Source organism: Mus caroli, unplaced genomic scaffold (genome assembly GCF_978045245.1).
Source record: "Mus caroli unplaced genomic scaffold, Mus_caroli_1 scaffold_2, whole genome shotgun sequence".
Lineage (NCBI taxonomy): Eukaryota > Metazoa > Chordata > Mammalia > Rodentia > Muridae > Mus > Mus caroli.
The window spans coordinates 53,300,279-53,323,775 of NW_028227257.1; the positions used below are offsets into that span (position 1 = coordinate 53,300,279).

Below are 23,497 nucleotides of genomic sequence, written 5' to 3' on the forward strand. Positions count from 1 at the left end.
AAATCTTCAATTGTATAACACCCTAATTTTTTGAGGGGGGAATTTTTTTTTTCTCTTCCTTAAAGAAATGCTTATGGTAGTAGACATCTCTAATTCCAGCATTGGAAGGCAGTTTGGGATCATCTATCTGCTATACAGTGGAGATTTGAGACTTGCCTGGGCTGTATGAAATCCTGTTTCAAAAGTAAAAAACAAACTATTTAAGTTTATGTGCATGGGTGTTTTAACTTACTTGTATGTCTGTGTACCATGTGTGTACCTGTTGCCCACAGAAGCCAGAAAAGGACATCAGATCTCCTAGATGAGTTATGATCTGCCATGTAGGTGCTGGCAGTCAAACTGGGGTCCTTTTGAAGTGTATTCATAGCAGCTTTTGCATGTACTTATGAGAATGGTATTAATTGTATCTGCCTTTAGTGGAGAGGAAGATTGCCTGAGAGAGAAAAGCAAAAGTAGGCTTACAATTGGGAAACATTCTTATTTTGTAGCTTGTAAATATATTTCTAAAATGTTAAATTTTTAAAAAATTACTCAGGGTTACTATAATAAGTTAGATATATACAGATATTTAAATCATTTAATTACTTTGTACAAATAAGGCATCTTTGGAATGTGCTACCAATGTGTTCAGAATTGCTTTAACTTGAAATAAAACCTTTCAAACTTATCAAATAAAATCTCAGGTACTTTGAAAGATTAAAATATAACTAAAATTATCCTGCGAAGTTATAATCAGCTCCTATATGTGATTTAATAGAAAGGATTTGATTCAAGGCTTTTTTCTTCTTAAACCTTTAGGTCTTTATGTCTGAAGCTGGGAAAATCAGCCAGAAGATTAAAGTATGGTTTAGTGACTACTTCAATGTCAGTGACACAATTGCCATAATTTCTTTCTTTGTTGGATTTGGACTAAGATTTGGAGCAAAATGGAACTTTATTAATGCATATGATAATCATGTTTTTGTGGCTGGAAGATTAATTTACTGTCTTAATATAATATTTTGGTATGTGCGTTTGCTAGACTTTCTAGCCGTAAATCAACAGGCAGGACCTTATGTAATGATGATTGGAAAAATGGTAAGTTGAAATGTCTACTAATATGCATGATTGCTTCTTAAAATCATAAAATATATTTTTTCAGATAGCTTTCCCTGGCCCCACAAATTTCTGTTGATTCATATTTATTTGCCTCATACTCTGAACCTACGATTTCTTAAGAATATTTCCTAAGGATATCAGTGTATGTGCTTGTGTGGACTGTGTTTATGGTGTTTTCATGTGTGTGAGGGTGCATATGCACGCATGCAGTGGACAGAAGTGGTGTTGGATGTCTTCTGTCAACCTTCATCTTATTCCTGTAGACCAGGGCTTTCACTGACACACTAGCTTTGTTTACTTGCCTTCTTTCCCTTCCTTTACTCTCTCTTTTGAGTCCTGTCTTTTCTCTTTTGCCCCCCTTATTTTTGTTTTGAGATAATTTTAGATTCATATGGAGCTGTAAGAAGTAATCAAAAGGTTACATTTCCATTCTTTTAAGCTTTATCTCACATGTTCTTAGACTTTTAGCTGTGGTGATCTCACAAAGGCCTTTTGCATGGTGGTACATGTCTCTAGTCCAGCTTCTATGAAGTAAGCAGAGTATAGATGTGTGAGAACAGGTAGAGGAAAGTCTGCATTTCCATTGCTAGTTGACAAAATATGAGAATTGGCACTTACTGGAATTAGGTCTCCCAAGTTTGCCCTTGTAACTATAGTTGTGGTTTTGTCTTATATTTGCAAGGCATAGGCTGTATTTTTGAACCATTGATGTAGTTTATTACAGAGACAATCTCCTTCATAAGGCTTATGCAATGATAGCATTTTTCTGAATGCTATTATTAGCAATAAATGGAAACTCAAATATTTTACTTACCTATTACAACATTAGAAACACTCTTTAGGATAAATTTTGTTGTAGGAATTAAATTCTCTTGTTTCTTAACACATTTCTTTTTCTTTTCTTTTTTAAAAACAGGTGGCCAATATGTTCTACATTGTAGTGATAATGGCTCTTGTATTACTTAGTTTTGGTGTTCCCAGAAAAGCAATACTTTATCCACATGAAGAACCATCTTGGTCTCTTGCTAAAGATATAGTTTTTCATCCATACTGGATGATTTTCGGTGAAGTTTATGCATATGAAATTGATGGTAAGGATTTATGTTTGCAAAATCATCTTTTGGTTATTTTATAAAGTCAGTTTTGCATTCTAAAAATACCGCATATTTTCCAATCAAACTTACAACCTAAATATCCCCACAATGCGTTACCATTAAAAAAACAAAACAAGGATCAAAAAGAGGTGTCTTGAGCATTGTTTAACCGTGTGCATTAGAAGTATGTTCTAATTATCTTAGACAGTGTAGATGTTTACTCACTCACATAACAAAAACTTCAATTTGGTTACAAAGCCACTTCAAGGAGTAATGGTAGTGGTAGTGATTATGGTGATGATAACTTTGCTAATGTGCACACTTTAAAATAATGACTAAATATTAACTGTAAGTGTATATAAGAATTGTCTCATGATAGTTTGTATCCCTTCCCTACTCCAACAAATCTGATATTATTCCTTGTAATTGTGGGGTGGATATTAAAACTCTTCCCTTTCTTGTTTGTGTTTGGCTATGTTCTAGCTTCAAAAGGTTTCAAGCATGAGTAATGAATCCCAAGGAATTCAAATCTAGGGATTTAAAAAAATACATGTTTATTTTCAGTTATGTTTCTATTCATATGTCTGTGTGTGGGTTTGCGCACCTAAGTGCAGGTGCCTATGGAAGCCAGAAAGAAGCATGGGACCTACCTAAAGCTGCAGTTGCGTGGATGGTTCTAAGCTACCTAAATAAAGTAAATGTGTGCTAAAGTAAATTCCGTTTCTCACTTTTAACCATTTAGCCATCTCTGCAAACCCCAAATTTAGTAATTTTCTATTTAAATTGCATTTTAGTCCTCTTTGTGAATATAAAAAAAGTCTGTACCTTCATAGGTTTATTATGAATCTGTCATGTACTTTTTAGATTGAGGTACTTTTCTTACATAAATGTTACATTTTCCCAGTATCCAGTGAGTTTTGTCTACCTTTACCTGCCTACCATGATCTAACTTATGATACTGGTGCTTGCCTGCAGTACAGGGGTGAGGCAGAACAGAAAGCCCCACAGCCCTCAGTGTCTGTCGGAGGTTTCATAAGGCAGCACTCCCAAGGCTAGCCACCTCTCAAAGATCCTTTTCTTTTAAATTCTTAAGCAGATTTCCATGTGCTCAAATTTTCAGTTAGGATAAGAAACTTGTATATTAAACCTTGTATATAAAACAACCAAATTCTTTTCTCTCTTCCCAAAGTGTGCGCAAATGACTCCACTCTCCCGACAATCTGTGGTCCTGGAACTTGGTTGACTCCATTTCTTCAAGCAGTCTACCTCTTTGTACAGTATATCATTATGGTTAATCTCCTTATCGCATTTTTCAAGTAAGAATTTTATTTACTTAATATATTTTATACATTTCTCATTTTGAATAAGATTCACTTTCTCACTTTAAATTCTCAATTTTAATGGAGTATTATATTATCTTTGAAAAAATTACAAATAAGACATGATTTTTTATATCAAAGGAATTTTAAATGTTTGGTTTTGTTATTTTCAACATAAAAAGTATGTATTAACTAAGTATATGCTCCGTATGTAGCAGATGTGCAGTTTGGTCTTCATGTGGGTCCTGAACAACTTGGAGTGGGGACTATCCCAGAATCTGTTGCCTGTCTGTGGGATATGTTCTACCTGGGCTGCCTTGTCTGGCCTCAGTGGGAGAGGATGTTCCTAGCTTCACAGAGACTTGATGTGCCAAGGTGGGGGGGATACCCAGCAAAGATCCTACCCACTCAGAGGAGGAGGGGATGGGGTGTGGGAGGTATTGTCTAAGGAGGTGATTGGGAGCGGGGCAGTGAGCATGATGTAAAGTGAATAAGTAAAAAATAATAATAATTTCAGAAAACAAGAAATAAGTATGTACTCATCTATGTGCATGCCGATGTGTGTTAAATGAAATTAGGAGGTAAGTGTTGGGTGTCCTTGGTGATCATGCTCCACCTTTATCTTAAAATTTATTTTTTATTTTATATGTTTGGGGTTTTTTTGCCTGCTTGCATGTTTGTTCTACATTGGTTCAATATCCATGATGGCCAGAAAAGGGTGTCAGATCCCACGAAACTGAGTTGCAGACTGTTTTGAGCTTCCATGTGGGTGTTGCAAATCAAACTCTATTAATGAGCACCCAGAGCTGTTAACTGCTAAGCCATCTGTCTAGCCCTCCAACTTATTTTACGTTTATTTCACTGAACCTGGAGATTATCAGTCTGGATAAGCTGCCTAGCCAGTGAGCCTGTGTAGACTGCCTATCTCACTGTGCCTCAACATGTAGTTTGCTTATAAAAACAATCTCTTGAAAAACAAACAAAAGGGCTGGTGAAATGAGTTGGTAAGGATACTTATCGACAAGTCAGATGACTTCTGTTTGATTCCCCAGGACCTACATGGTGAAGAGAGTTCTGCACATAACCTGTACATGAAACTTGTAAGGAAGAAAGATATTTTTTACATTTTTAATCTTTATCAGCAAATTTTCCTAGGTTGCTAGGGAATTACAGAAAAACAAAGAACACATGTAATTTTACTTTGTTTTTATGTGACATTCATGTATCATTTTTGTGAATATAGAAATTGTAGGGCTGGAGAGATGGTTCAGCGGTTAAGAGCACTGACTACTCTTCCAGAGGTCCTGAGCTCAATTCTTAGCAACCACATAGTGGCTTACAACCATCTGTAATGGGATCCGACACCCTCTTCCGGTGTGTCTGAAGATAGCTACAGTGTACTCACATATATAACATAAATAAATCTTTTAAAAAAAAAAAAAAAAGAGAAAGCAATTGTAGTTCTCAAAATATTCTTACAGTTTTAGTTTTCCTTTTTTTTCTTTTTTTCTTTTCTTTTTTTTTTTTCTGAGACTTTGTTTCTCTGTGTGTCCCTGGCTCTCCTGGAAGTAGCCATGTCAACCAGACTGGCCTCAAAGTCACTGACATCCGCCTGCCTCTGCCTGTTGAGCACTTGGGTTAAAGGCGTGTGCTATCACCACCCAGGTGCACTTACCAGTTTTGAATACTATGTCATTCTCCACAATTTAGACCATATTTCAAGCCAATATATTAAACTGCCCAATTAGATTATAATTTTTTGTTACAAAACATTTTTACAAAATGTTTTATTTCATCTCTAAATATTCAGAACTGTTGAGAATATGTACTTCCAGGGCTGTCTAGCTTTAAGTCAAAGCAAGGCTCTGTCCCTGACGTCTTGCTGGCACCTTTATTCACTTGATAAGTTAGGGTGTTTTTTTAGTAGCTCAGACTAAAGTTTGAGGTGGTGGTGATGGTTTGTGTGCATGTATGTGCATATATATTGGTCCATGAACACATGTAGAGAAACAGGATACAAGGTATTTTCCTCTGAAGCTCTCAGTTTTATTCTCTTGAGGCAGGGTCTCTCACTGAGCCTAAAGCTTGCCATCTCACCTAGATTGGTATCTAGGGAGCTCTTAGGATGCACTCTCTCTATCCCACAACACTGGGGTTATGTTACATGTGCAACCAGACCTGATTTATACATGTATGCTAAGCATTTAAACTCAGGTTCTCATGCTTGCATAGCAAGTACTCTTAACCACCAAGTCATCTCTCTGAGGTGTGTCTGTGTCTCTACATAGCCTTGGCTGTCCTGGAACTAGCCGTATAAACCAAGCTAGACTCGAACTCTCAGAGATATATCTGCTTCTGTCTCCAAAGTGCTAAGATTAAAGGCATTTGACACCATTCCTCTGAGGTTGAATTCTTGATCCTCCTGCATTTTCTTTTAGCGTTCCAAGTTTTGAATATGGCATGGCTTTCAGCAAGATTTTCTCTTGTTTTATCCATATACATAAATTTTTAAAACTTAAAAGTTATTCTTTTTCCTACTCAGTTTTCTTATTATGGTACAAAACAATACCAGCCATTTGGTTGCATTTTTTTTCCTAAGATTTATCTTTATTTATATGAGTACACTGTATCTGTGTTCAGACACACCAGAAGAGGACATCAGATCCCATTACAGATGGTCATGAGCCACCATGTGGTTCCTGGAAATTGAACTCAAAAGACAGTCAGTGCTCTTAGAAGCTGAACTATCTCTCTAGCCCACCTTGGTTGCATATATTTGTAATTACTTTTTTGTTATTTAAATGAAAGTATCCTTGAGTATATAGTGAAGAATTTAATAAAGTGAAATTTTTAGTATTTAAGGTGCAGGATATAATTGTTTGCTTTGTTTTTTTTTTTTTCTTCATTATTCTAGTAATGTATATTTACAAGTGAAGGCAATTTCCAATATTGTATGGAAGTATCAGCGGTATCATTTTATTATGGCTTATCATGAAAAACCAGTCCTGCCTCCTCCTCTTATCATTCTCAGCCATATAGTTTCACTGTTTTGCTGTGTATGTAAAAGAAGAAAGAAAGATAAGACTTCTGATGGGCCAAGTACGTGAAATATAGAAAATCTTTTTCTTGATTCTCAATATTATACTGAAAACTAAGTTTCAATTTTTTTTAATTACTGTGAAATTAAAATTTGCCAAAAATATAAAACAGTTTTTAGATACAAGTTGAGTATCTTCAAATAAGAGCTATGAAAACTTGAATGTTGAAAATCAGTGTTTTTCAGAATTAGATCAAGAGCATAAAGGATAGCTATGAAATTAACCTGGCCAGAAGACGACTAGAATTAAAAAATAGTAGATTATTGCGAATGCTTTAAACATCAAATGTTTAACTAGATACGGAGAGAAAATATAGCAATCTGTTTAAGTGTTTGGTAAACAGACGTGTCAAGGACATTTTGATTGATTAGCACACCTACTGCTACTTTAACTTTATTCGACCAAGCAGGGTTCTTGAGTATTTTAAGTATACTAGTCCTCTTACCTGTCACATGTAACTGTTACGTTAGCCATACAGAGACATAGAGTCATGTCTGGATCAGGATCCTGCTGTCCTGCTTAACTAAATCAGATACTATGACTAACCCATCCTAGCTATGTGGGGTTTTATACTATAATATTTGATAGTAATATATGACCCCTTCCCACATGCACAAAGTGTGATGTTTCAACCACAGGGGAACTGTGAATGAGAATTCAGAAAAGAAGCTGTGCCTGCAGAGGCAGGCTGACTGATTAACATGTCAGTCACTGTGCAGAGTGTGGAATGTTGTGGGTTATTTATCTTGGGCTATTCTTAGCCTGCTAAATAGCTGTTCCTTGCAGCCACCCCGCACTTCCCACCCTGTGTCAGACTTAACATCCTGATTACAGATAGAACATTTTAATATGTGTTGACTTTAACACCCTAGTTTTCTACCAGCCAAAAGACTTAAGTCATATCTGAGCCTTATAGCTAAGATGTCTGTTATGTGTATTTGAAAAATGCCTATCTGTTCTGGTACTATAAAATCCTCATGAAATTGCTTTTATGTTTGAACATGGAATTTGGGGTAATCTAAATCTCTGTTTTGGGGCCATAATTCATATTTGGCCTCAGAGTAAACGATTGTTCATTAAACAAAAGCAAAGTAATACAATACATACAAAAGTCAATTTAGATTTAACTTCTTTTGGAGAATGGTGCTTAAGGGTTATTGTTGTTGTTGGGAAATGGTATCTAAGGGTTTTGTTGTTTAAATGGTAATGTAAGCTATATCATTTAACCTGTTGTAGAAGCCATTCTTAACATTCTGTTTAAAAAAAAAAAAAGAGTGCATCTTTATACTACTTGGGGGTAAATCACCATGTCAGTTGTACTTACATTGTCCATGGTTTTCTTTCTCTGATAAGATATGTGACAAGAGAGCTGAGAGAAATAGAAAAGGTCTATAGTAAGAAAAGTGGAATTAAAAAAATATGTAAAACTTGGTGGGCATGGTGGTACTAGCCTGTCACCCCAGTTTTGGGAGGCAGAAACAAAGGGGTGTCCATGAGTTCCAGGCTAGTTTAGTCTACATAGTGAGCTAGGACAGCCAGGCTTTGTAGAAAGACCCTGTCTATTGGATGGATGAATAAATGGATGGATGGATAAGCTGTGTAGAGGGCCCCTGTTCAAATAGATAAATAAAAAGGCAACCCTGAAGTCTGGAAACCTGGTAGAGGTAGCCTTTTATGTTTTGTGTTCTAATTTCTTTCTGGGCTTCTCCTTAGAACTTTTCTTAACAGAAGAAGATCAAAAGAAACTCCATGATTTTGAAGAGCAGTGTGTTGAGATGTATTTTGATGAGAAAGATGACAAATTCAATTCTGGGAGTGAAGAGAGAATCCGTGTCACTTTTGAAAGGTTTGTATGCTCTTTAATTATTTTTGACTGTTATGTCAGAATGAATCCTGTTAGTTGATACATGTTCACTGTTCAGTTTATTTTAAGAAGTAAGAAGTTTCATATTTACACCTTGAGAAAACAGGTCTACTGCATTTAAACCCAGTAGATAAATTTTATTTTAATTTTCATAAATATATTTTTAAACTTTATTTTTATTTTATATGAATGGGTACTTTGCCTACGGGTTTGTGTGTGTGTATGTGTATGCACATGCACATACATACATCTTTCTCTTGGAGGTCAGAAGAAGGCATTGGATCCCCTGGAACTGGTGTTATAGACAATTGTGAGCCACCATGAGCATGGTGTATGAAAGACCAGCAAGTGCTCTTAAGCACTCAGCCACTGTTTAACCCATAGTGGTGCTGAGGGTCAATTCCAGGCCTCACTCTTGGTTAGGAAGTGTACCTCTGAGTCTGGCACTTAGCATTAGTGCTCTTATTTTTTGACTATAGTTGCAAAGGAGAGAAGAGTTGGAGTTCTTAATTATTTGAGAAGAGAAAATAAAACTGTCATTACTATTTTAAAGCTTTTATTTCCTTGCATTTTTTTATTTCATAGTATAAGCATATGGTGTTTGTGTATGACACTGATGGTGGTCCTTTGTATATGTAGATGTATATAGATTTTGTGAATAGACTCAATAGCTTATGAAACAAAATTTGTTTTTAAATTTTGTGTTTTAAGCCAGGTAGTGGTGGTGCACACCTTTAATCCCATCGTTCAGAGACAGAGCTAGGCAGATCTCTTGAGTTCCATAAATGAGGCCTTCCGAGTCTAGAGTGCAAGTTCCAGGACAGCCAGAGAAACCCTGTCTCCAAAACAAAACCCTTTGTGTTTTAAGTATGATAGCATTAGCACTGCATCCTTCTGAAATACAAGGTGTAATTTATACAAATTCATAACCATACTTTATTTTTGCAATGTATTTGTTAAAAAGTAAGATTTCTCTTACTCCACTATCATCCATTTAGACTATAAAATATAATTTATTTTATTTATAAAAAATTATTGTACCTGTGTATGGATGATGTGGGGCTCATGCCTTGGTGCAAGTGTACACATTAGAGCACAACCTTGCAGAGATGTTCTTTCCTTATGCACCTATGTGGATTCCTAAGCTCTCAAACTCTGCTCTCCACTGAGCCATCTACATTATCCCATCTACATTAATTTTAACATCTGTAAAATGCCCTTTTTATCCCCCTACAGAGTGGAGCAGATGAGCATTCAGATTAAAGAAGTTGGAGATCGTGTCAACTACATAAAAAGATCATTACAGTCTTTAGATTCTCAAATTGGTCATCTGCAAGATCTCTCAGCCCTAACAGTAGATACATTAAAAACACTTACAGCCCAGAAAGCTTCAGAAGCTAGTAAAGTGCACAATGAGATCACACGAGAATTGAGTATTTCCAAACACTTGGCTCAGAATCTTATTGATGATGTTCCTGTAAGACCTTTGTGGAAGAAGCCTAGTGTTGTAAACACACTGAGTTCTTCTCTTCCTCAAGGTGATCGGGAAAGTAATAATCCTTTTCTTTGTAATATTTTTATGAAAGATGAAAAAGACCCCCAATATAATCTGTTTGGACAAGATTTGCCCGTGATACCCCAGAGAAAAGAATTCAACATTCCAGAGGCTGGTTCCTCCTGTGGTGCCTTATTCCCAAGTGCTGTTTCTCCCCCAGAATTACGACAGAGACGACATGGGGTAGAAATGTTAAAAATATTTAATAAAAATCAAAAATTAGGCAGTTCACCTAATAGTTCACCACATATGTCCTCCCCACCAACCAAATTTTCTGTGAGTACCCCATCCCAGCCAAGTTGCAAAAGCCACTTGGAATCCACAACCAAAGATCAAGAACCCATTTTCTATAAAGCTGCAGAAGGGGATAACATAGAATTTGGAGCATTTGTGGGTAAGTGTGGCAAACTCTTACTGCATATTAGTGTTGCTTTTCATGTCAGAACTACTACCTTAGAAAAGTAATTAGCTAACTAATAAAAATGTATATAGACAGGATCAGAAATATTAAACAATCAGTTGAATTGGGCTGAAGAAGTATATTGCTACGTACGTGCTTGGTGCCATTAACTATAGTAAACTTATTTAGACTCTGTCTTTTGAATTTAAACATGCCTTTAATTGGGTTTGTCAGTTATTGGAGGTATCTGACTGAAAGTAGGGGGCTCTTGGGAGGTTAGAAGCTGACACCAGTATGAATAGTGTATGATTTCATATACAAGCCAGGAAAGTGTTGAAAGTGAAAGGTGCACTGCAGATCACTATGTTAGGACTTACGTGGGCAGCACACTCATTCATTACTTAACAGTGATGCACTAGGCAGCATGATCATATGAATAACTTTAATAAAACAGAAAAGAAGTGGTTTGCCTAATAGCAAATTTTATTTCCCTACCAATCAAACATAGGTCTGTATGTATCTACTCAATTATGGATCTAAAGATGAAAGCATGGGTTGTTTTTAAATATCTTTATGCACATGAGTTTTTGCCTGTATATATGTCTGTGCACCATGAGTGTGCCTGTTGCCCATGGATGTATCAGGTCTCCTGAAAGTTGAGATATGGATGAGTAAGTTGTAAGCCACCATGTGGGTGCTGGGAACTGAACCTGGATCCTTTTCAAGATGAACAAGTTCTCTTAACCACTGAGACATCCCTCCAGCTCCCTTTCCTACTTTTATCAGCTATCTTGCACACTACAGAATCGGGAGGTACCTTTATATTCCCCCCACCTTTTACACAACGTTCCCTGAGCATTGGCTAGTGGGAACGTCTCATTTAAGGGTTAGTACTCCCAGTCACTTGTTCTCAGTATCTTAACCAATTTTGTGTCTATGCACTGCCTGCTGAATAACGAAGCATCCTGTACCGTGGTTGAGAGCAGCCCAGGACTGTCAGTACAAACATACATCTAGAAGGTAACTTGATTCATCATCAGTTACCAAAGCAATAGTATTGTAAGGTCTACCTTATGGCCGATGACCTTCCCCGACATGGATTTATAATATCGGGCATTGATTGATACTTTGTATAGCAGGCCTCAGATCCATTAGAAAGCAATTTACTCCACAGCAGTCATGCCACCATTAGAGCAGAGAAGACTGGCACAAAAGAAAATCTTGTCATTGTAATTGCTTAAGTAATGGCAAAATATGCCCTTTTGGCAGTAATCCTAAATTAATAACATTTGTGAAAATTATTTGGCCAGGGAACTGAAAAAGAACTAGACTATAATGAAATAAATAAATCGTGTGTGTGAAGAGAGTGTATAAAGGGTGGCTGGACAAGTCCCTGAAAAGCTTTGTTATGCTAGGAAGAAGCATTGGAACTACACTGATTTTTATACTTAGGGAGTTTTATTTGGATATTTTTGTTTTGGCTTTTTGTTTGGTTTTTAGAGGCAGGGTCTTGCTAAATAGCCCAAGTTGTCCTTGAACTTAGAATTCTCCTACCTCAGCTTCTCCAGTCCTGGCATTTATTGTAAGCACAGTCTAATCATAGTGAGCAGATTGTCTTGCATTAAATAGTAGTATAGACTAAGCATATTTAAATGCTGACCATATGCCACACAGAAGAGAATAGATAACTGAAGAGCAGTATCATACGACTAGCTGGGCTCTGTGATTTGGGAGTGTGTGGTGTTTTAAACACCTCCTGGTAGATAAGAGTATTAAAGTATTTAACTAAAGAAGTTTCTGGAATAACTTGCTCTTCTGGAGTAGTGTTCATATTATTCTAAAAGCTACCTGGGGCCTTTTGCCTTTTCATGTCTAGCTTCTCCTGTCTTTAACTGTCTTTTTAGCTTTCCCACCCTACAGATTTACCAAGTTGTGAACATTGTAATGATTAGCTGGAGAACATGTTAATAAGACTGTGTAGAGTATCCATATTAAGGCCAACCTGGCATGCTATCTAGGTACCAAACATAGTTATGTTTATTGTTAGCGTATCTGGAAAAGTGAATACCATTTCCAAGTTTTTCTTAAGCTTGTTTGGTCCTTCCTCCACTTTACAAGTGTTGGGAATACAGGTGTACACCAGCTCAGTCTATTTATACTTCATTATTAAGAGTAAAAACGTTCCCTTTCAATTCCAAGGTTTACTTGTGTGGGGTTCTCAACAGGAGATCTTTGTTGTTTGGTGTTGGATGTCTTCCTGGTAGCTATTTTCAGTATGACTCTTGTAAATGAATGAATGAATGAATGAATGAATGAATGAATGAATGAATGGAACGTTTGTAGAGACTGAAAGTTACTTGAATCATTTGTTTCTAAGATTGTACTTCAGTTAGTAGAAAAGAAAAAGTTTTCATTGCAACCTTTTTTTTTTCTTTTTTCTTTTTTTTTTTTTCCTTTTTCCCCTGTTAAGGACACAGAGATAGTATGGATTTACAGAGGTTTAAAGAAACATCAAACAAAATAAGAGAACTGTTATCTGTAAGTAGACACTTATAACAGCACAATTAAATGTAATTTCACTTTTATGTTCATTTCTTCTAAATAAAATTAAACTTTTTTTTTTCAATAAAAATTAGCTGAGATTGTCATCAGTAGAATTACCCCAGATATTTGAAATGGTTATGTTTCAAAGGGGAGAAACATGAAAAAGTTTAAAGTAGCTTGCATTTTTGTTAAATAAAATATTTAAATTTTCCTTTTTAAAAAATGCTTTTGTTTGTTTGTTTCCGAGACAGGGTTTCTCTGTGTAGACACAGTTCCTGGCTGTCCTGGAACTCACTTTGTAGACCAGGCTGGCCTTGAACTCAGAAATCCACCTGCCTCTCTCCTCCCCCAAGTGCTGGGATTAAAGGCATGCACCACCACGCCCGGCTCTGTTTCCTTTTTTTATAGAGTAATTACTGAACCTAAGTTTTCTTTCAGGTCTCAAAAGTTCATTAGAACATGATCCTAGTTCTCAAAGAACTTAGAATCTAGAAGTTAAAAGCTATATATAAAATGTACCTATGTAGACTATTAAATAAATTCTTACTAATGTTTAATGAGTATATGGAATGATTGGCAAAAAATAAATAAGTCTTTCTTGCCTGGAAATTAGTTTTTATTTCTATTGCTGTCATAAGTTACCTGTAGCCCCCATCTCCTTAAGAACAGTGATGTAGCTGCTACATCATGAGTGCCTTGAACTGCTTTAGCTATCTGTCCCTCGAATTTACATTTTAGGAATGACCAAATGACCAAAAAGCAGTGGTAAAACAAGATATTTTTTTTCTAAATATATAGCCAAGAATATAATAACTAAGAAACTTGAGTTATCCCTCCCCATATGAGCCAAATTAACTGTTTCATTGCTATCAGGCACTTTATATACTACCCTGCATGTAAAAGGCAGGCTCAGGTGCAATTTACTACTGATGGTAACATTTGTATCTATAATGACATGTATTCCCATTAAAGCATTGTACTGAAGGCCGGAGGACAGTGGTGGCGCATGCCTTTGATCCCAGCACTTGGGAAGCAGAGGCAGGCGGATTTCTGAGTTTGAGGCCAGCCTGGTCTACAGAGTGAGTTCCAGGACAGCCAGGGCTACACAGAGAAGTCCTGTCTCAAAAAAAAAAAAAAAAGCAAAACAAACAACAACAACAACAAAAAACAGCATTATGCTGAAATGATGAACATAATATCTAGTAAGTAGCTGTTGTAAATTAGAAATTTAATTGGTGAATATCTGCAAATTGGGAAGCAATGGTTTTGTGTTTCTTCCCTATTTACCTGAAAGTTTGAAAATAATTGCATGTGCATCTTCAAAGAGAAACAATAGGATGATTTATAAAACATCATGGTGCATTCAGAGGTCCCTGAATATCCAGTATCATCTCGTTAGTATGTGTGGGAGTCAGAAACTCAGTTTACATTAACATAATCTTTTAGATGGAGGAAATCAATGTAAGTTTAGTGGACCAATCAGAGACTAAGACCATTCTTTGCTCACTGTTCCTTCTTACTTACCTCTTTTAAATCTTTTGGTAATTTTGAGAATCTCATAAAGTCTATACTTGGATAGTTGGACTAGTTTGGTTTTTCTTTCTTTTTCGTTTTTGTTTGTTTGTTTGTTTTGTTGTTGTTTTGATTTTGGCTTTTGGGTTTTTTTCGAGACAGTTTCTCTGTGTAGCCCTGACTGCCCTAGAACTTGCTCTGTAGACCAGGCTGGCCTTGAACTCAGAAATCCACCTGCCTCTGCCTCCCACATGCTGGGATTAAAGGTGTGCACCACAACTGCCCAGCTTTGGGCTAGTTTCTAAGTCCTTATCTGCTTGCCTCCCAAGAACTGGGAGGCAAGCAGAACTGTCACATTCACCAAAGTATTATTAGGCCAAAATGGCAGCAGGCCTCTTAAATGTATGAATAATGCAAAACATAAGGAACCTTTCAAAGGGATTGAAATGCTATATCAGAACAGATTTAAAGGTTTTTAAAAAATATTTATTTATTTATGTAATGTAATGTAATGTATAGGACTATACCATTATTCTCTTCAGACACACCAGAAGAGGGCACCAGATTCTGTTACACATGGTTTTGAGCCACCGGGTGGTTGCTGGGAATTGAACTCAGGACCTCTGGAAGAGCAGTCAGTGTTCTTAACTGCTGAGCTTTCCAGCCCCAGATTTAAAGTTTTAAGATTTATTTATTTTATGTATATGAATACACTGTAGCTGTCTTCAGCCACACCAGAAGAGAGTATCAGATCCCATTAAGGATGATTGCTGGAAATTGAACTCAGGACCTCTGCAAGAGCAGTCAGTACTCTTAAACCACTGAACCATCTCTCCAGTACCAGAACATAGTTAAAGAGAAGTTAACAAACAGTTCATATTGAATAGTATGCAGGAAGCCACAGTGGCACTACTTCTCCTTTATCAAGTAATAATAGTTTTAGTTTCAATTTTTCCCCCCCTTTCTATATTTTCCCAAACATCTTGCTTGAGAATTTATATTAATGTAAAAAGGATTCATTCAGATGAGTAGGTAGTTTCAAGTAGTTTGTGAGTTTCACACTGAAGTAACAGATCTGTTATATATCTTTTAATGATCAAGTAGAATAAAGTATATTGAATTCAGTTCCTTTTAAAATTTATATGCACGTACAATCTATACAGAATGATACTCCTGAAAACACTCTGAAACATGTGGGTGCTGCTGGATATAGTGAATGTTGTAAGACTTCTACTTCTCTTCACTCAGTGCAAGGTGAGTGTTTTGACCTTACTATGAATTCTGTTAGCAAACATACAAAGCTTTAAGTAGATGTTTGCTAAGCACGTTATTAATAGTGTGTAATTTACTACAGTGCATGTTAACAGCATGTTCAAGCCTAAATATATCGTTTTAATAGCTGCAGAAAAGGCATTTGATAAAATTGAACCATCTGTTCATGAATTAATCTTACTTAGTAATGTATGGAGTTCTTTAATTACAATAAAAGTTATCTGTAAAAACTTAACACAAGTCGCATTTTAACAAGATATATTGAGAACTAAGATGAGAAATAAGACAGAAGTTGTATCTGTTTGTACTCTATATTCTAGTCCTGGAAATAAGGCCAGTAAAGATAGGAGTAGTTATCAAGGAAAAGGTGAGACTGTCAGATAGTTTTGATTTTTTTGAGACGGGGTTTCTCTGTGTAGCCCTGGCTGTCCTGGAACTCACTCTGTAGACCAGGCTGGCCTTAAACTCAGAAATCAGCCTGCCTCTGCCTCCCAGGTGCTGGGATTAAAGGCGTGCGCCATCACTGCCCGGCTTGTCAGGTAGTATTTTAGATAATATGTGTTTTATTTCTAAGAGTAACACAATTATTATTGCCCAATCCTCGTTTCAGTTTTAGGTCATATCTCTTAGTTTGCTGTTTCTTTATTTGTTTGTTTGTTTGTTTGTGAGACAAGGTCTTCCAATATAGCCCTGGCTGTCCCAGGACTCATCATAGATCTAGATGATGATAGGCTAACCTCAAACTCACAACCACTGTGTCCGGAAAGCTGAAATTAAAGGTGTGTCCACTGTGCCTGGCTCTTAGCTTTCTTGACTCAATGGAATCTGAACTCTCTTCCCACTGTTCCCGGATTGAACACATAACACACAGTATGTACACCTTCACCTCCTCCTGCCAGTGCAGTAATGTCACAAGTTTAGTTAAATCAGCATCCTAAATGCTCTATTTGACTAAATATTCTTTCGTTTTCAAATTATTGAAAAGGTTTTGCCCAGCATTTTGTAATATATTTGAACCTACTATTTTTTACTTTATTTTGTTTTTTTAAGATAGGGTTTTATTATGGCCCTTGACTTCAAGGCAGTCACCCTGCCTAACCCTCTTTGGTGCTGAAATTGAAGGTGTGCACCACCGTAGCTGACTTTACATTGTATACTTGGTGTTGAACTTTTTCTGAGACTTTTAATTTCTTGACATTGCCAAAAATACTTTCCATTTTAAAGTTCACTTGGGATTTTTTTTTTTTTTCTAAAAAAGCCTGTGACAACAGGATATTATCTTAAATCAAGAATAGAGGTAACAGTCTGACACTCATTATTATCATCAGAGTAAAAGATAAGGTGGGATGGCTGAGCAATGAAGGGCTGCTCTTAAGAGGATCCAGGTTTGATTCTCAGAACCCACACGGAGGCTTACAGTCATGTAATTCCAAACTAGAGAATCTAAATTAATTTAAAATCTTTAATGATAATAAGATGACAGTCAGATGGATCTATGTAAGCTGAAGGTAAGTGTTCTACATATCAGGTTCCAGGCTAACCAGGGCGACAAAGTAGGACCCTGTATAAAATGATAATGATGGGTGATGGTGGTGGTGGTGGTGGTGGTGATGATGATTGAAAGGAGGAGGAAGAAAAGAAAAAGGGGAAGGAGGAGGGAAATCCTCATCATCATCCTATGTCCTTTCATGGAACATCTCCAAGCTTAAAGTTATCAAAATAAAACCTAAACAAATCTTGTACAGTGTCAGAAACTATAGTTAGAGCTACTCAAGTGACAGAGGTGGAAAGGTCATCTTTAAGATGAAGACAACCTGGTCATCATATTATGATGTTTTTAAATTATGTTTTGTTTCTTTCTTGGTTTTTACAATAAATTGAATGATTAGATAATTTTATAGCTTGAAGGATTTATAGGCCACTTGAGTTTAGCTTTACTGGAGAGAAGAAATCTTATGAAAGTTATATTCTACCTAGGAACACTTTGTCTTATTAGTGAATACTTTAGTTATTCAACTATGTCTTTTTAATTTCTTGTAGCAGAAAGCTGTAGTAGAAGAGCGTCGACGGAAGACTCTCCGGAAGTTGATTCTAAAGCAGCTTTGTTACCGGTTTGTACATTACTTTTTTTGTTTGTTTGTTTTTTGTTTTTTGAGACAGGGTTTCTTTGTGTAGCCCTGGCTGTCCTGGAACTCACTCTGCAGACCAGGCTGGCCTCGAACTCAGAAATCCGCCTGCCTCTGCCTCCTGAGTGCTGGGATCACCACTGCCTGGCTGTTTGTACATTTCAATACACTTACTGATGAATAGATAAAATGATCGTTAATATTTGATGGGCAGATAGATCAAGCTCTTCTTAGAAAACTGACCTTGGGCTGGAGAGATGGCTCAGTGGGTAAGAGCACAGAGTGCTCTTCCAAAGGTTCTGAGTTCAAACCCCACCAATCACATGGTGGCTCACAACCACCTGTAATGAGATCTGACGCCCTCTTCTGATGTGTCTGAAGACAGCTATAGTGTACTTACGTATAATAATAAATAAATCTTTTTAAAAAAAAAAAAGAAAAAAGAAAACTGACCTCAGTACATGGTGGCAGTTAGACAAAACTCACCTCCTCCAGTGAATAGTCAGAAGTTCACACAGAAGAAAAGCAAGACCTAATGAATTGAAGCTAATTATATTAATTCATTCCAAGCCGCCTGTGTTAATGTTTTATTTTCATAAACTTCTTAAAACCAGATGGACAACCAAGACAGATAGCTCAGGTGAAAGCAGAGAAGTATCTAGAAAACAGCATTCATACAATACACTCAATAGAACAGTAGCATAGTCAGTTGTTTTACTAAAGCACTGCATCTTTGATATTCATCTACAGTCCCAGAACTATCTCAATAATCCATAGGTTGAGGCAGAAGACCTCAAACTTGAAACCAGCCTGGATTAGATAGTGAGATCATGTCTTAAAAAGCAAAGCAAAAACCCATATTATTTTTTTAAATGTTAGGAAAAGGAATTGTTAGTAGAATGTCACAGTGACACATCCTGCTCTCTAGGAATCTACTGTGAATTTGAATTGTACAGTATTGCACTAAAGTCTTATTATTTTCTTTTCTGAGACTCCACTCAACCTCTAGTAATTAAAAATAGAATAACTGATTATAAATAATAAATTGTGTTTAAAGTGATTAAAACATTAGATAAGGAAAATATACTATTCAAAAATATCAGAAATTTGAAAAATACATAGAGAAATAAGAAAAATGCCAAGCTTGGTAACACATCTTTAATCTCAGCACTTGCAAATCAGAGGCTGGTGGATCTCTGGGGGTTCAAGGTCAACCTGGTCTACGAAGCAAGTTCCAGAACAGCCAGGGTTGTACCATTAGACCCTGTCTCACAAAACCAAAAAGATAATACAAGTATTCCATGGGTGTAGAGCACATGCCTGTAATCCTAGACCCTGGGGACAGAGAAAAGAGGAGGGAGCCTATGTAAGGCCAGCCTTGCTACATAGCAGATTTCAGATCAACCTGGCTACACAGTAATATCACCAGTCCCCATAGAAAAGATTGAGGAAGACACCCACACTACTGTAGAAAATAACATTCCTGAATTTGCTTATTCCCCTTCATGGAACTAGGAAACAAGGACTTAATATTAAGTTCTCATATTAAGAAACAAATGTTAAATAGTTATCATTGATTCTATAGAAATGCTTCATCTGTATTTGTTTTTCTGTTTTTGTGTTTTGTTTTGTCTTTTTGACTAAAGGATTGGTTACGAGATAGACCATCAAACAGAGAAATGTAAGTCTTTTCTTAATGACCTGAAAAGTATCTGAGTTAATGAATACTGTCTTTGTTCTTTTCTGTCTTTCCTCTTTAATAATCTTTTTAAGATAGTTGTTATAGCATTTCTCTTCTTTACAGACATGAAATTGGAAGATCTTTATTATAATCTTCCTATATAGTTACACAGATTTTTCTTATTACTTCAGTTTTCTCTTAACTAATTTTGGTGAAAGACCTATGTGGTGTCTTACATTTGTACATGGTTAGTATTAATATATTTATCAATCATTCTAACCGAACATTATACTGCATGTGGAAAATATCTTGATTTGAGTAGTAGTAATACACAGAATATTTTAGAAAGCTTGGATACTGAATTTATCTAACAAATACAGAACCAGAAGAGTAAGCAAAAGCAGACTGATAGCAATTGTCCTTGATGAGTACAGCTGGAGAGGAATGGCCAGTTTCAGGAAATATGTATCTCAGTGTTGGGAGTCTGAAGAAGTATGAACATAGGAGGAAATAAACAGTGTTGACATAAGTAGGCAGCTCTGTTTGTGAGTTCCATCTCTAATGCCATTTGTAAGAGTTAAAACCAAAGCCTTAGGAAATAGACACAGAATACAAGTTAATTTTCTTTTTTGGTGCTGAGGGTTGAATCAAAAAAAGAGTGTCTCACCAGCATCAAGAAAGGGGATAATTCTGGATCAATGCTCCTTACAAGAAATCCTTTCCCTTACTAAAGTGAAGAGAACCTTTGGGGCCAGTTGGATTGTGGGAATCGGGAAGAGACCTTGGTGGCTCTATATCTCCAGAGTCCTCTTGGTTCTAGTTCGTGCTGTCTCAAATGAGGCTCAAAGCTGTGTATTGGGAGGACTCAGCCTGGAGTTCATCTTGGTCACACCCCACTCGCTTTTTCATTATACCTGTCTCATTTGCACAGGGATCCTTAAGATTCAAAGAACTTCGATTTGATGCTTCAGTCCTTTTCCAATCAGTGTGTTGGGATACTTCTAGAATTATATAAAATAATTTCCTAGCATTGTCACAGTACTGGAATGAGTCTTTACAAATACTGAGTATGAAATAAAAATATTATTAAGATCTAGTTGCCATCAACTTAGCACCAAAATAATGATATATACGTAGCCATATAGTGGAGGTACAAGTTGTTGGTAACATGGATACATGTAAATAAATTCATGTCTGTATATGCAGTACGGGACTGGCAAGTTTTCAGACAGATTTGAACATCTGTATTCCTTTAATTACATTTCATTAAATAATTATTATAATATTTAAAATTACAAGTTAAATTATAGTCAAAACTAAAGTTATTGCACAACTTATATTAGTTTTATATTTCTTTAGGCCATCTGAAGGAGGAACATTAAATGGTGAGTCCGTATGGTAGATTTAATTTGAAAATTAAAGGTCATAATTAAAGCATTTACCATATTATTGTAGGTAAGACATGTTAAGACTTCAAGTTTTAAAAAGCCAGGGAAGTTGGAAGACTTCCCTCATCTTTAATATAGATATTTTAGACACATGGCCCACCTATAAATTATTTTGCCCACTTTTCTGTTACCACTCCCCAGCACCCAAACCCAGAGTACTGGTAATACACTAGGCTCTCTGGCTGCGGCCTCCATCATAAATAACACAGTGACTTACTTTACGTGGGTTTGTGGTACAACATAAACAGAGCCATGCAATTATAACTGTTAAGAGATTCATCACTATTACTGTATTAGTGTAGTTTGTGGATTATTAGTATTTCATAGTATTTCCTTTTTGGAATATATTGAATTTATCCATTCTATTTGATGGACATTTCATCAGCTTCCAGTGTGTAATCATTATCCTTTCTGTTGCTATAAGCATTTTTGCTCATGTTGTTTGGTAAACTTAAACTTGCTTTTCATGGTTATATGGCTAGGGGTGGAATTGCTGGGTCATAGCTTATGCATATGTTCATGGTCAGTAGTTACTACCTGCCAGATAGATTTTCAGAGTACTTAGTCCATACTGGCTTCCTTCCTGTAGTTTACTGCTAGTCGATCTTCTACCACCAAAAGAATTTCTCTTGAAAGATTTGATCTTGCCACTCCTCTGCTTGACATTTTTCCCATTGTCATTCAGTAAAACGCAGTGTCCTTTCTTTGCATGACATATTAGGCTCTTCACAATTTGATATTGCCTGCTTCTGTAGCTTCACCTCCTTCAGGTATGCTTATGCTCTTGCTCGTTAATTTGCAATCTTGGTTGCATATTCAGATCACTGTAGAGTCATCAGTGTGATACCACAGAGCCATAGAATTAGATACTGTGGACTGAGTGTCAGTGGGTGATGGTCAAATAGCTCTACAAACTATTCTAATTTTATGTAGTCAATCATACTAAACTGCCTGGGGTTTCTCAAATGTAGCATGTACTTTAGCACTTCAGATATTCTTGTAAGTGTATCCCTAAAAATCCACTGCCTTGCAGATTGCTATTTCTCTCCCCTCTGTCCTTATTAGCCAGGCAGCCTTAGTTATCCTCCGCTGTAGTCCTCCTGATACACGTGGATGTAGATAGGTGTCTGTATGTACTATATCTCTTTATACCATTGCAGTGTTAAAAACTGTTGGCTTCTGTGTGAGAGAGCAGATTTCCTTCTTGTTTATATTCTAGAACGTAGTACCTCACAGGTCTATTGTTCTCCATCTCTTCTCCCTAAGATTCAATGTAAAATCCTCAATAAATACATACATAAAATGGAGCTGTGGAGAAGGGGATCTGGGTTATCCTTACATCCCAGCTCACTTCTCATATTAGAACACCGAAAATAGTAAGATGGTTATTGTCCCCAAACCCAAAGGGCAAGAAACAGAACAGTTTTTCTTTTCAAGTGGCAGGTGTGAAAGTGCAGTTAATGCCAAGCTGGAGAGTGGGGCCGCGTGTGTTTCTTCCCAGGTGTTTGGAGCACAGCGGCTACTGTTTTACTCAGTGAAATGTGACGTGTGATAGTAGTTTTTTTATTATCTATCTTTCTTTTTTCCCCTGATAGGATAGGTTATGAAAGAAATTTAAGATTATTATTTGATAATGTCTTAGCATAAATTTATGCTGTACAGGTACTTTTTAAAGTCTGATTTATTTACAATTTTAGGTCTTGCTTCTCCATTTAAGCCCGTTTTGGATACAAATTACTATTATTCAGGTCAGTGATACTGAAAACAAAATTTACTGATCTTTGAAGTATTAGAGATTTCATCATTTGTCTCTCATTTCAATGCAGCTGTGGAAAGAAATAACCTGATGAGGTTGTCACAGAGTATTCCCTTCGTACCTGTGCCTCCACGAGGTAAATCCCAAAATCCTAAAGTAAACTGCAATTGCTCTCTAATCTTAACTTAGAAGAATGTGGGTCAGGACAGATTGAGGAGGATTCCTGTGAAGAAATAACAGCCTTGTGCACCTTCTTAGCCTTTGAGAAGGACAGAGTGTGCTAAAATATGGGAGAGCATTAGAAACCATTCTTTGTTCTATTTCAAAACCTGGAAAGTTGACATTATGGGGTGGGTAAGACAGACGGCTCTAACCAGCAGTCTAACATTTCCCTCGGAGCTGTTTTACTTGCTTCCTAAAAGTTTATCCTCAAGAGTTAGGAAGATGAGCCAGTCAGTAAGAAGATGAGTTCTTTCCCAAAACCTTGTAAAGAAGCCAGGTGCACCAGTAAGTGTTGTCATTTCCAGCACTCTGACCAGCCGGCCTAGCCTAATTACTGGGCTTCAGACCAGTTACAGACCCTGCTCCAAAAACTAATGTGGCTGGCTGGCTGCTGAGGAATTGTAAATAGTCTAGCTGTGACGTTCCCTTCCAGCCCCTGCCTGCTTATGTGTGTCTGTACTCCCCACACAGTGGTCATTACATGCTACAGTTTTAAAAGTGCTTGTGG

General features: G+C 36.6%; 1 protein-coding gene across 1 annotated transcript in view; it reads left to right on the top strand.

The window, feature by feature from the left end:
• Positions 1 to 23,497, top strand: part of Trpm7 (transient receptor potential cation channel subfamily M member 7) — a 60,257-nt gene that overhangs the window by 26,573 nt on the left and 10,187 nt on the right. The window contains exons 17-24 of the mRNA XM_085828249.1: positions 799 to 864; positions 2,015 to 2,189; positions 8,323 to 8,455; positions 9,710 to 9,950; positions 17,797 to 17,867; positions 19,529 to 19,563; positions 22,709 to 22,759; positions 22,838 to 22,903. Of these exons, the coding sequence (XP_085684375.1) occupies positions 799 to 864; positions 2,015 to 2,189; positions 8,323 to 8,455; positions 9,710 to 9,950; positions 17,797 to 17,867; positions 19,529 to 19,563; positions 22,709 to 22,759; positions 22,838 to 22,903 (838 nt within the window). The remainder of the gene's footprint in view (positions 1 to 798; positions 865 to 2,014; positions 2,190 to 8,322; positions 8,456 to 9,709; positions 9,951 to 17,796; positions 17,868 to 19,528; positions 19,564 to 22,708; positions 22,760 to 22,837; positions 22,904 to 23,497) is intronic.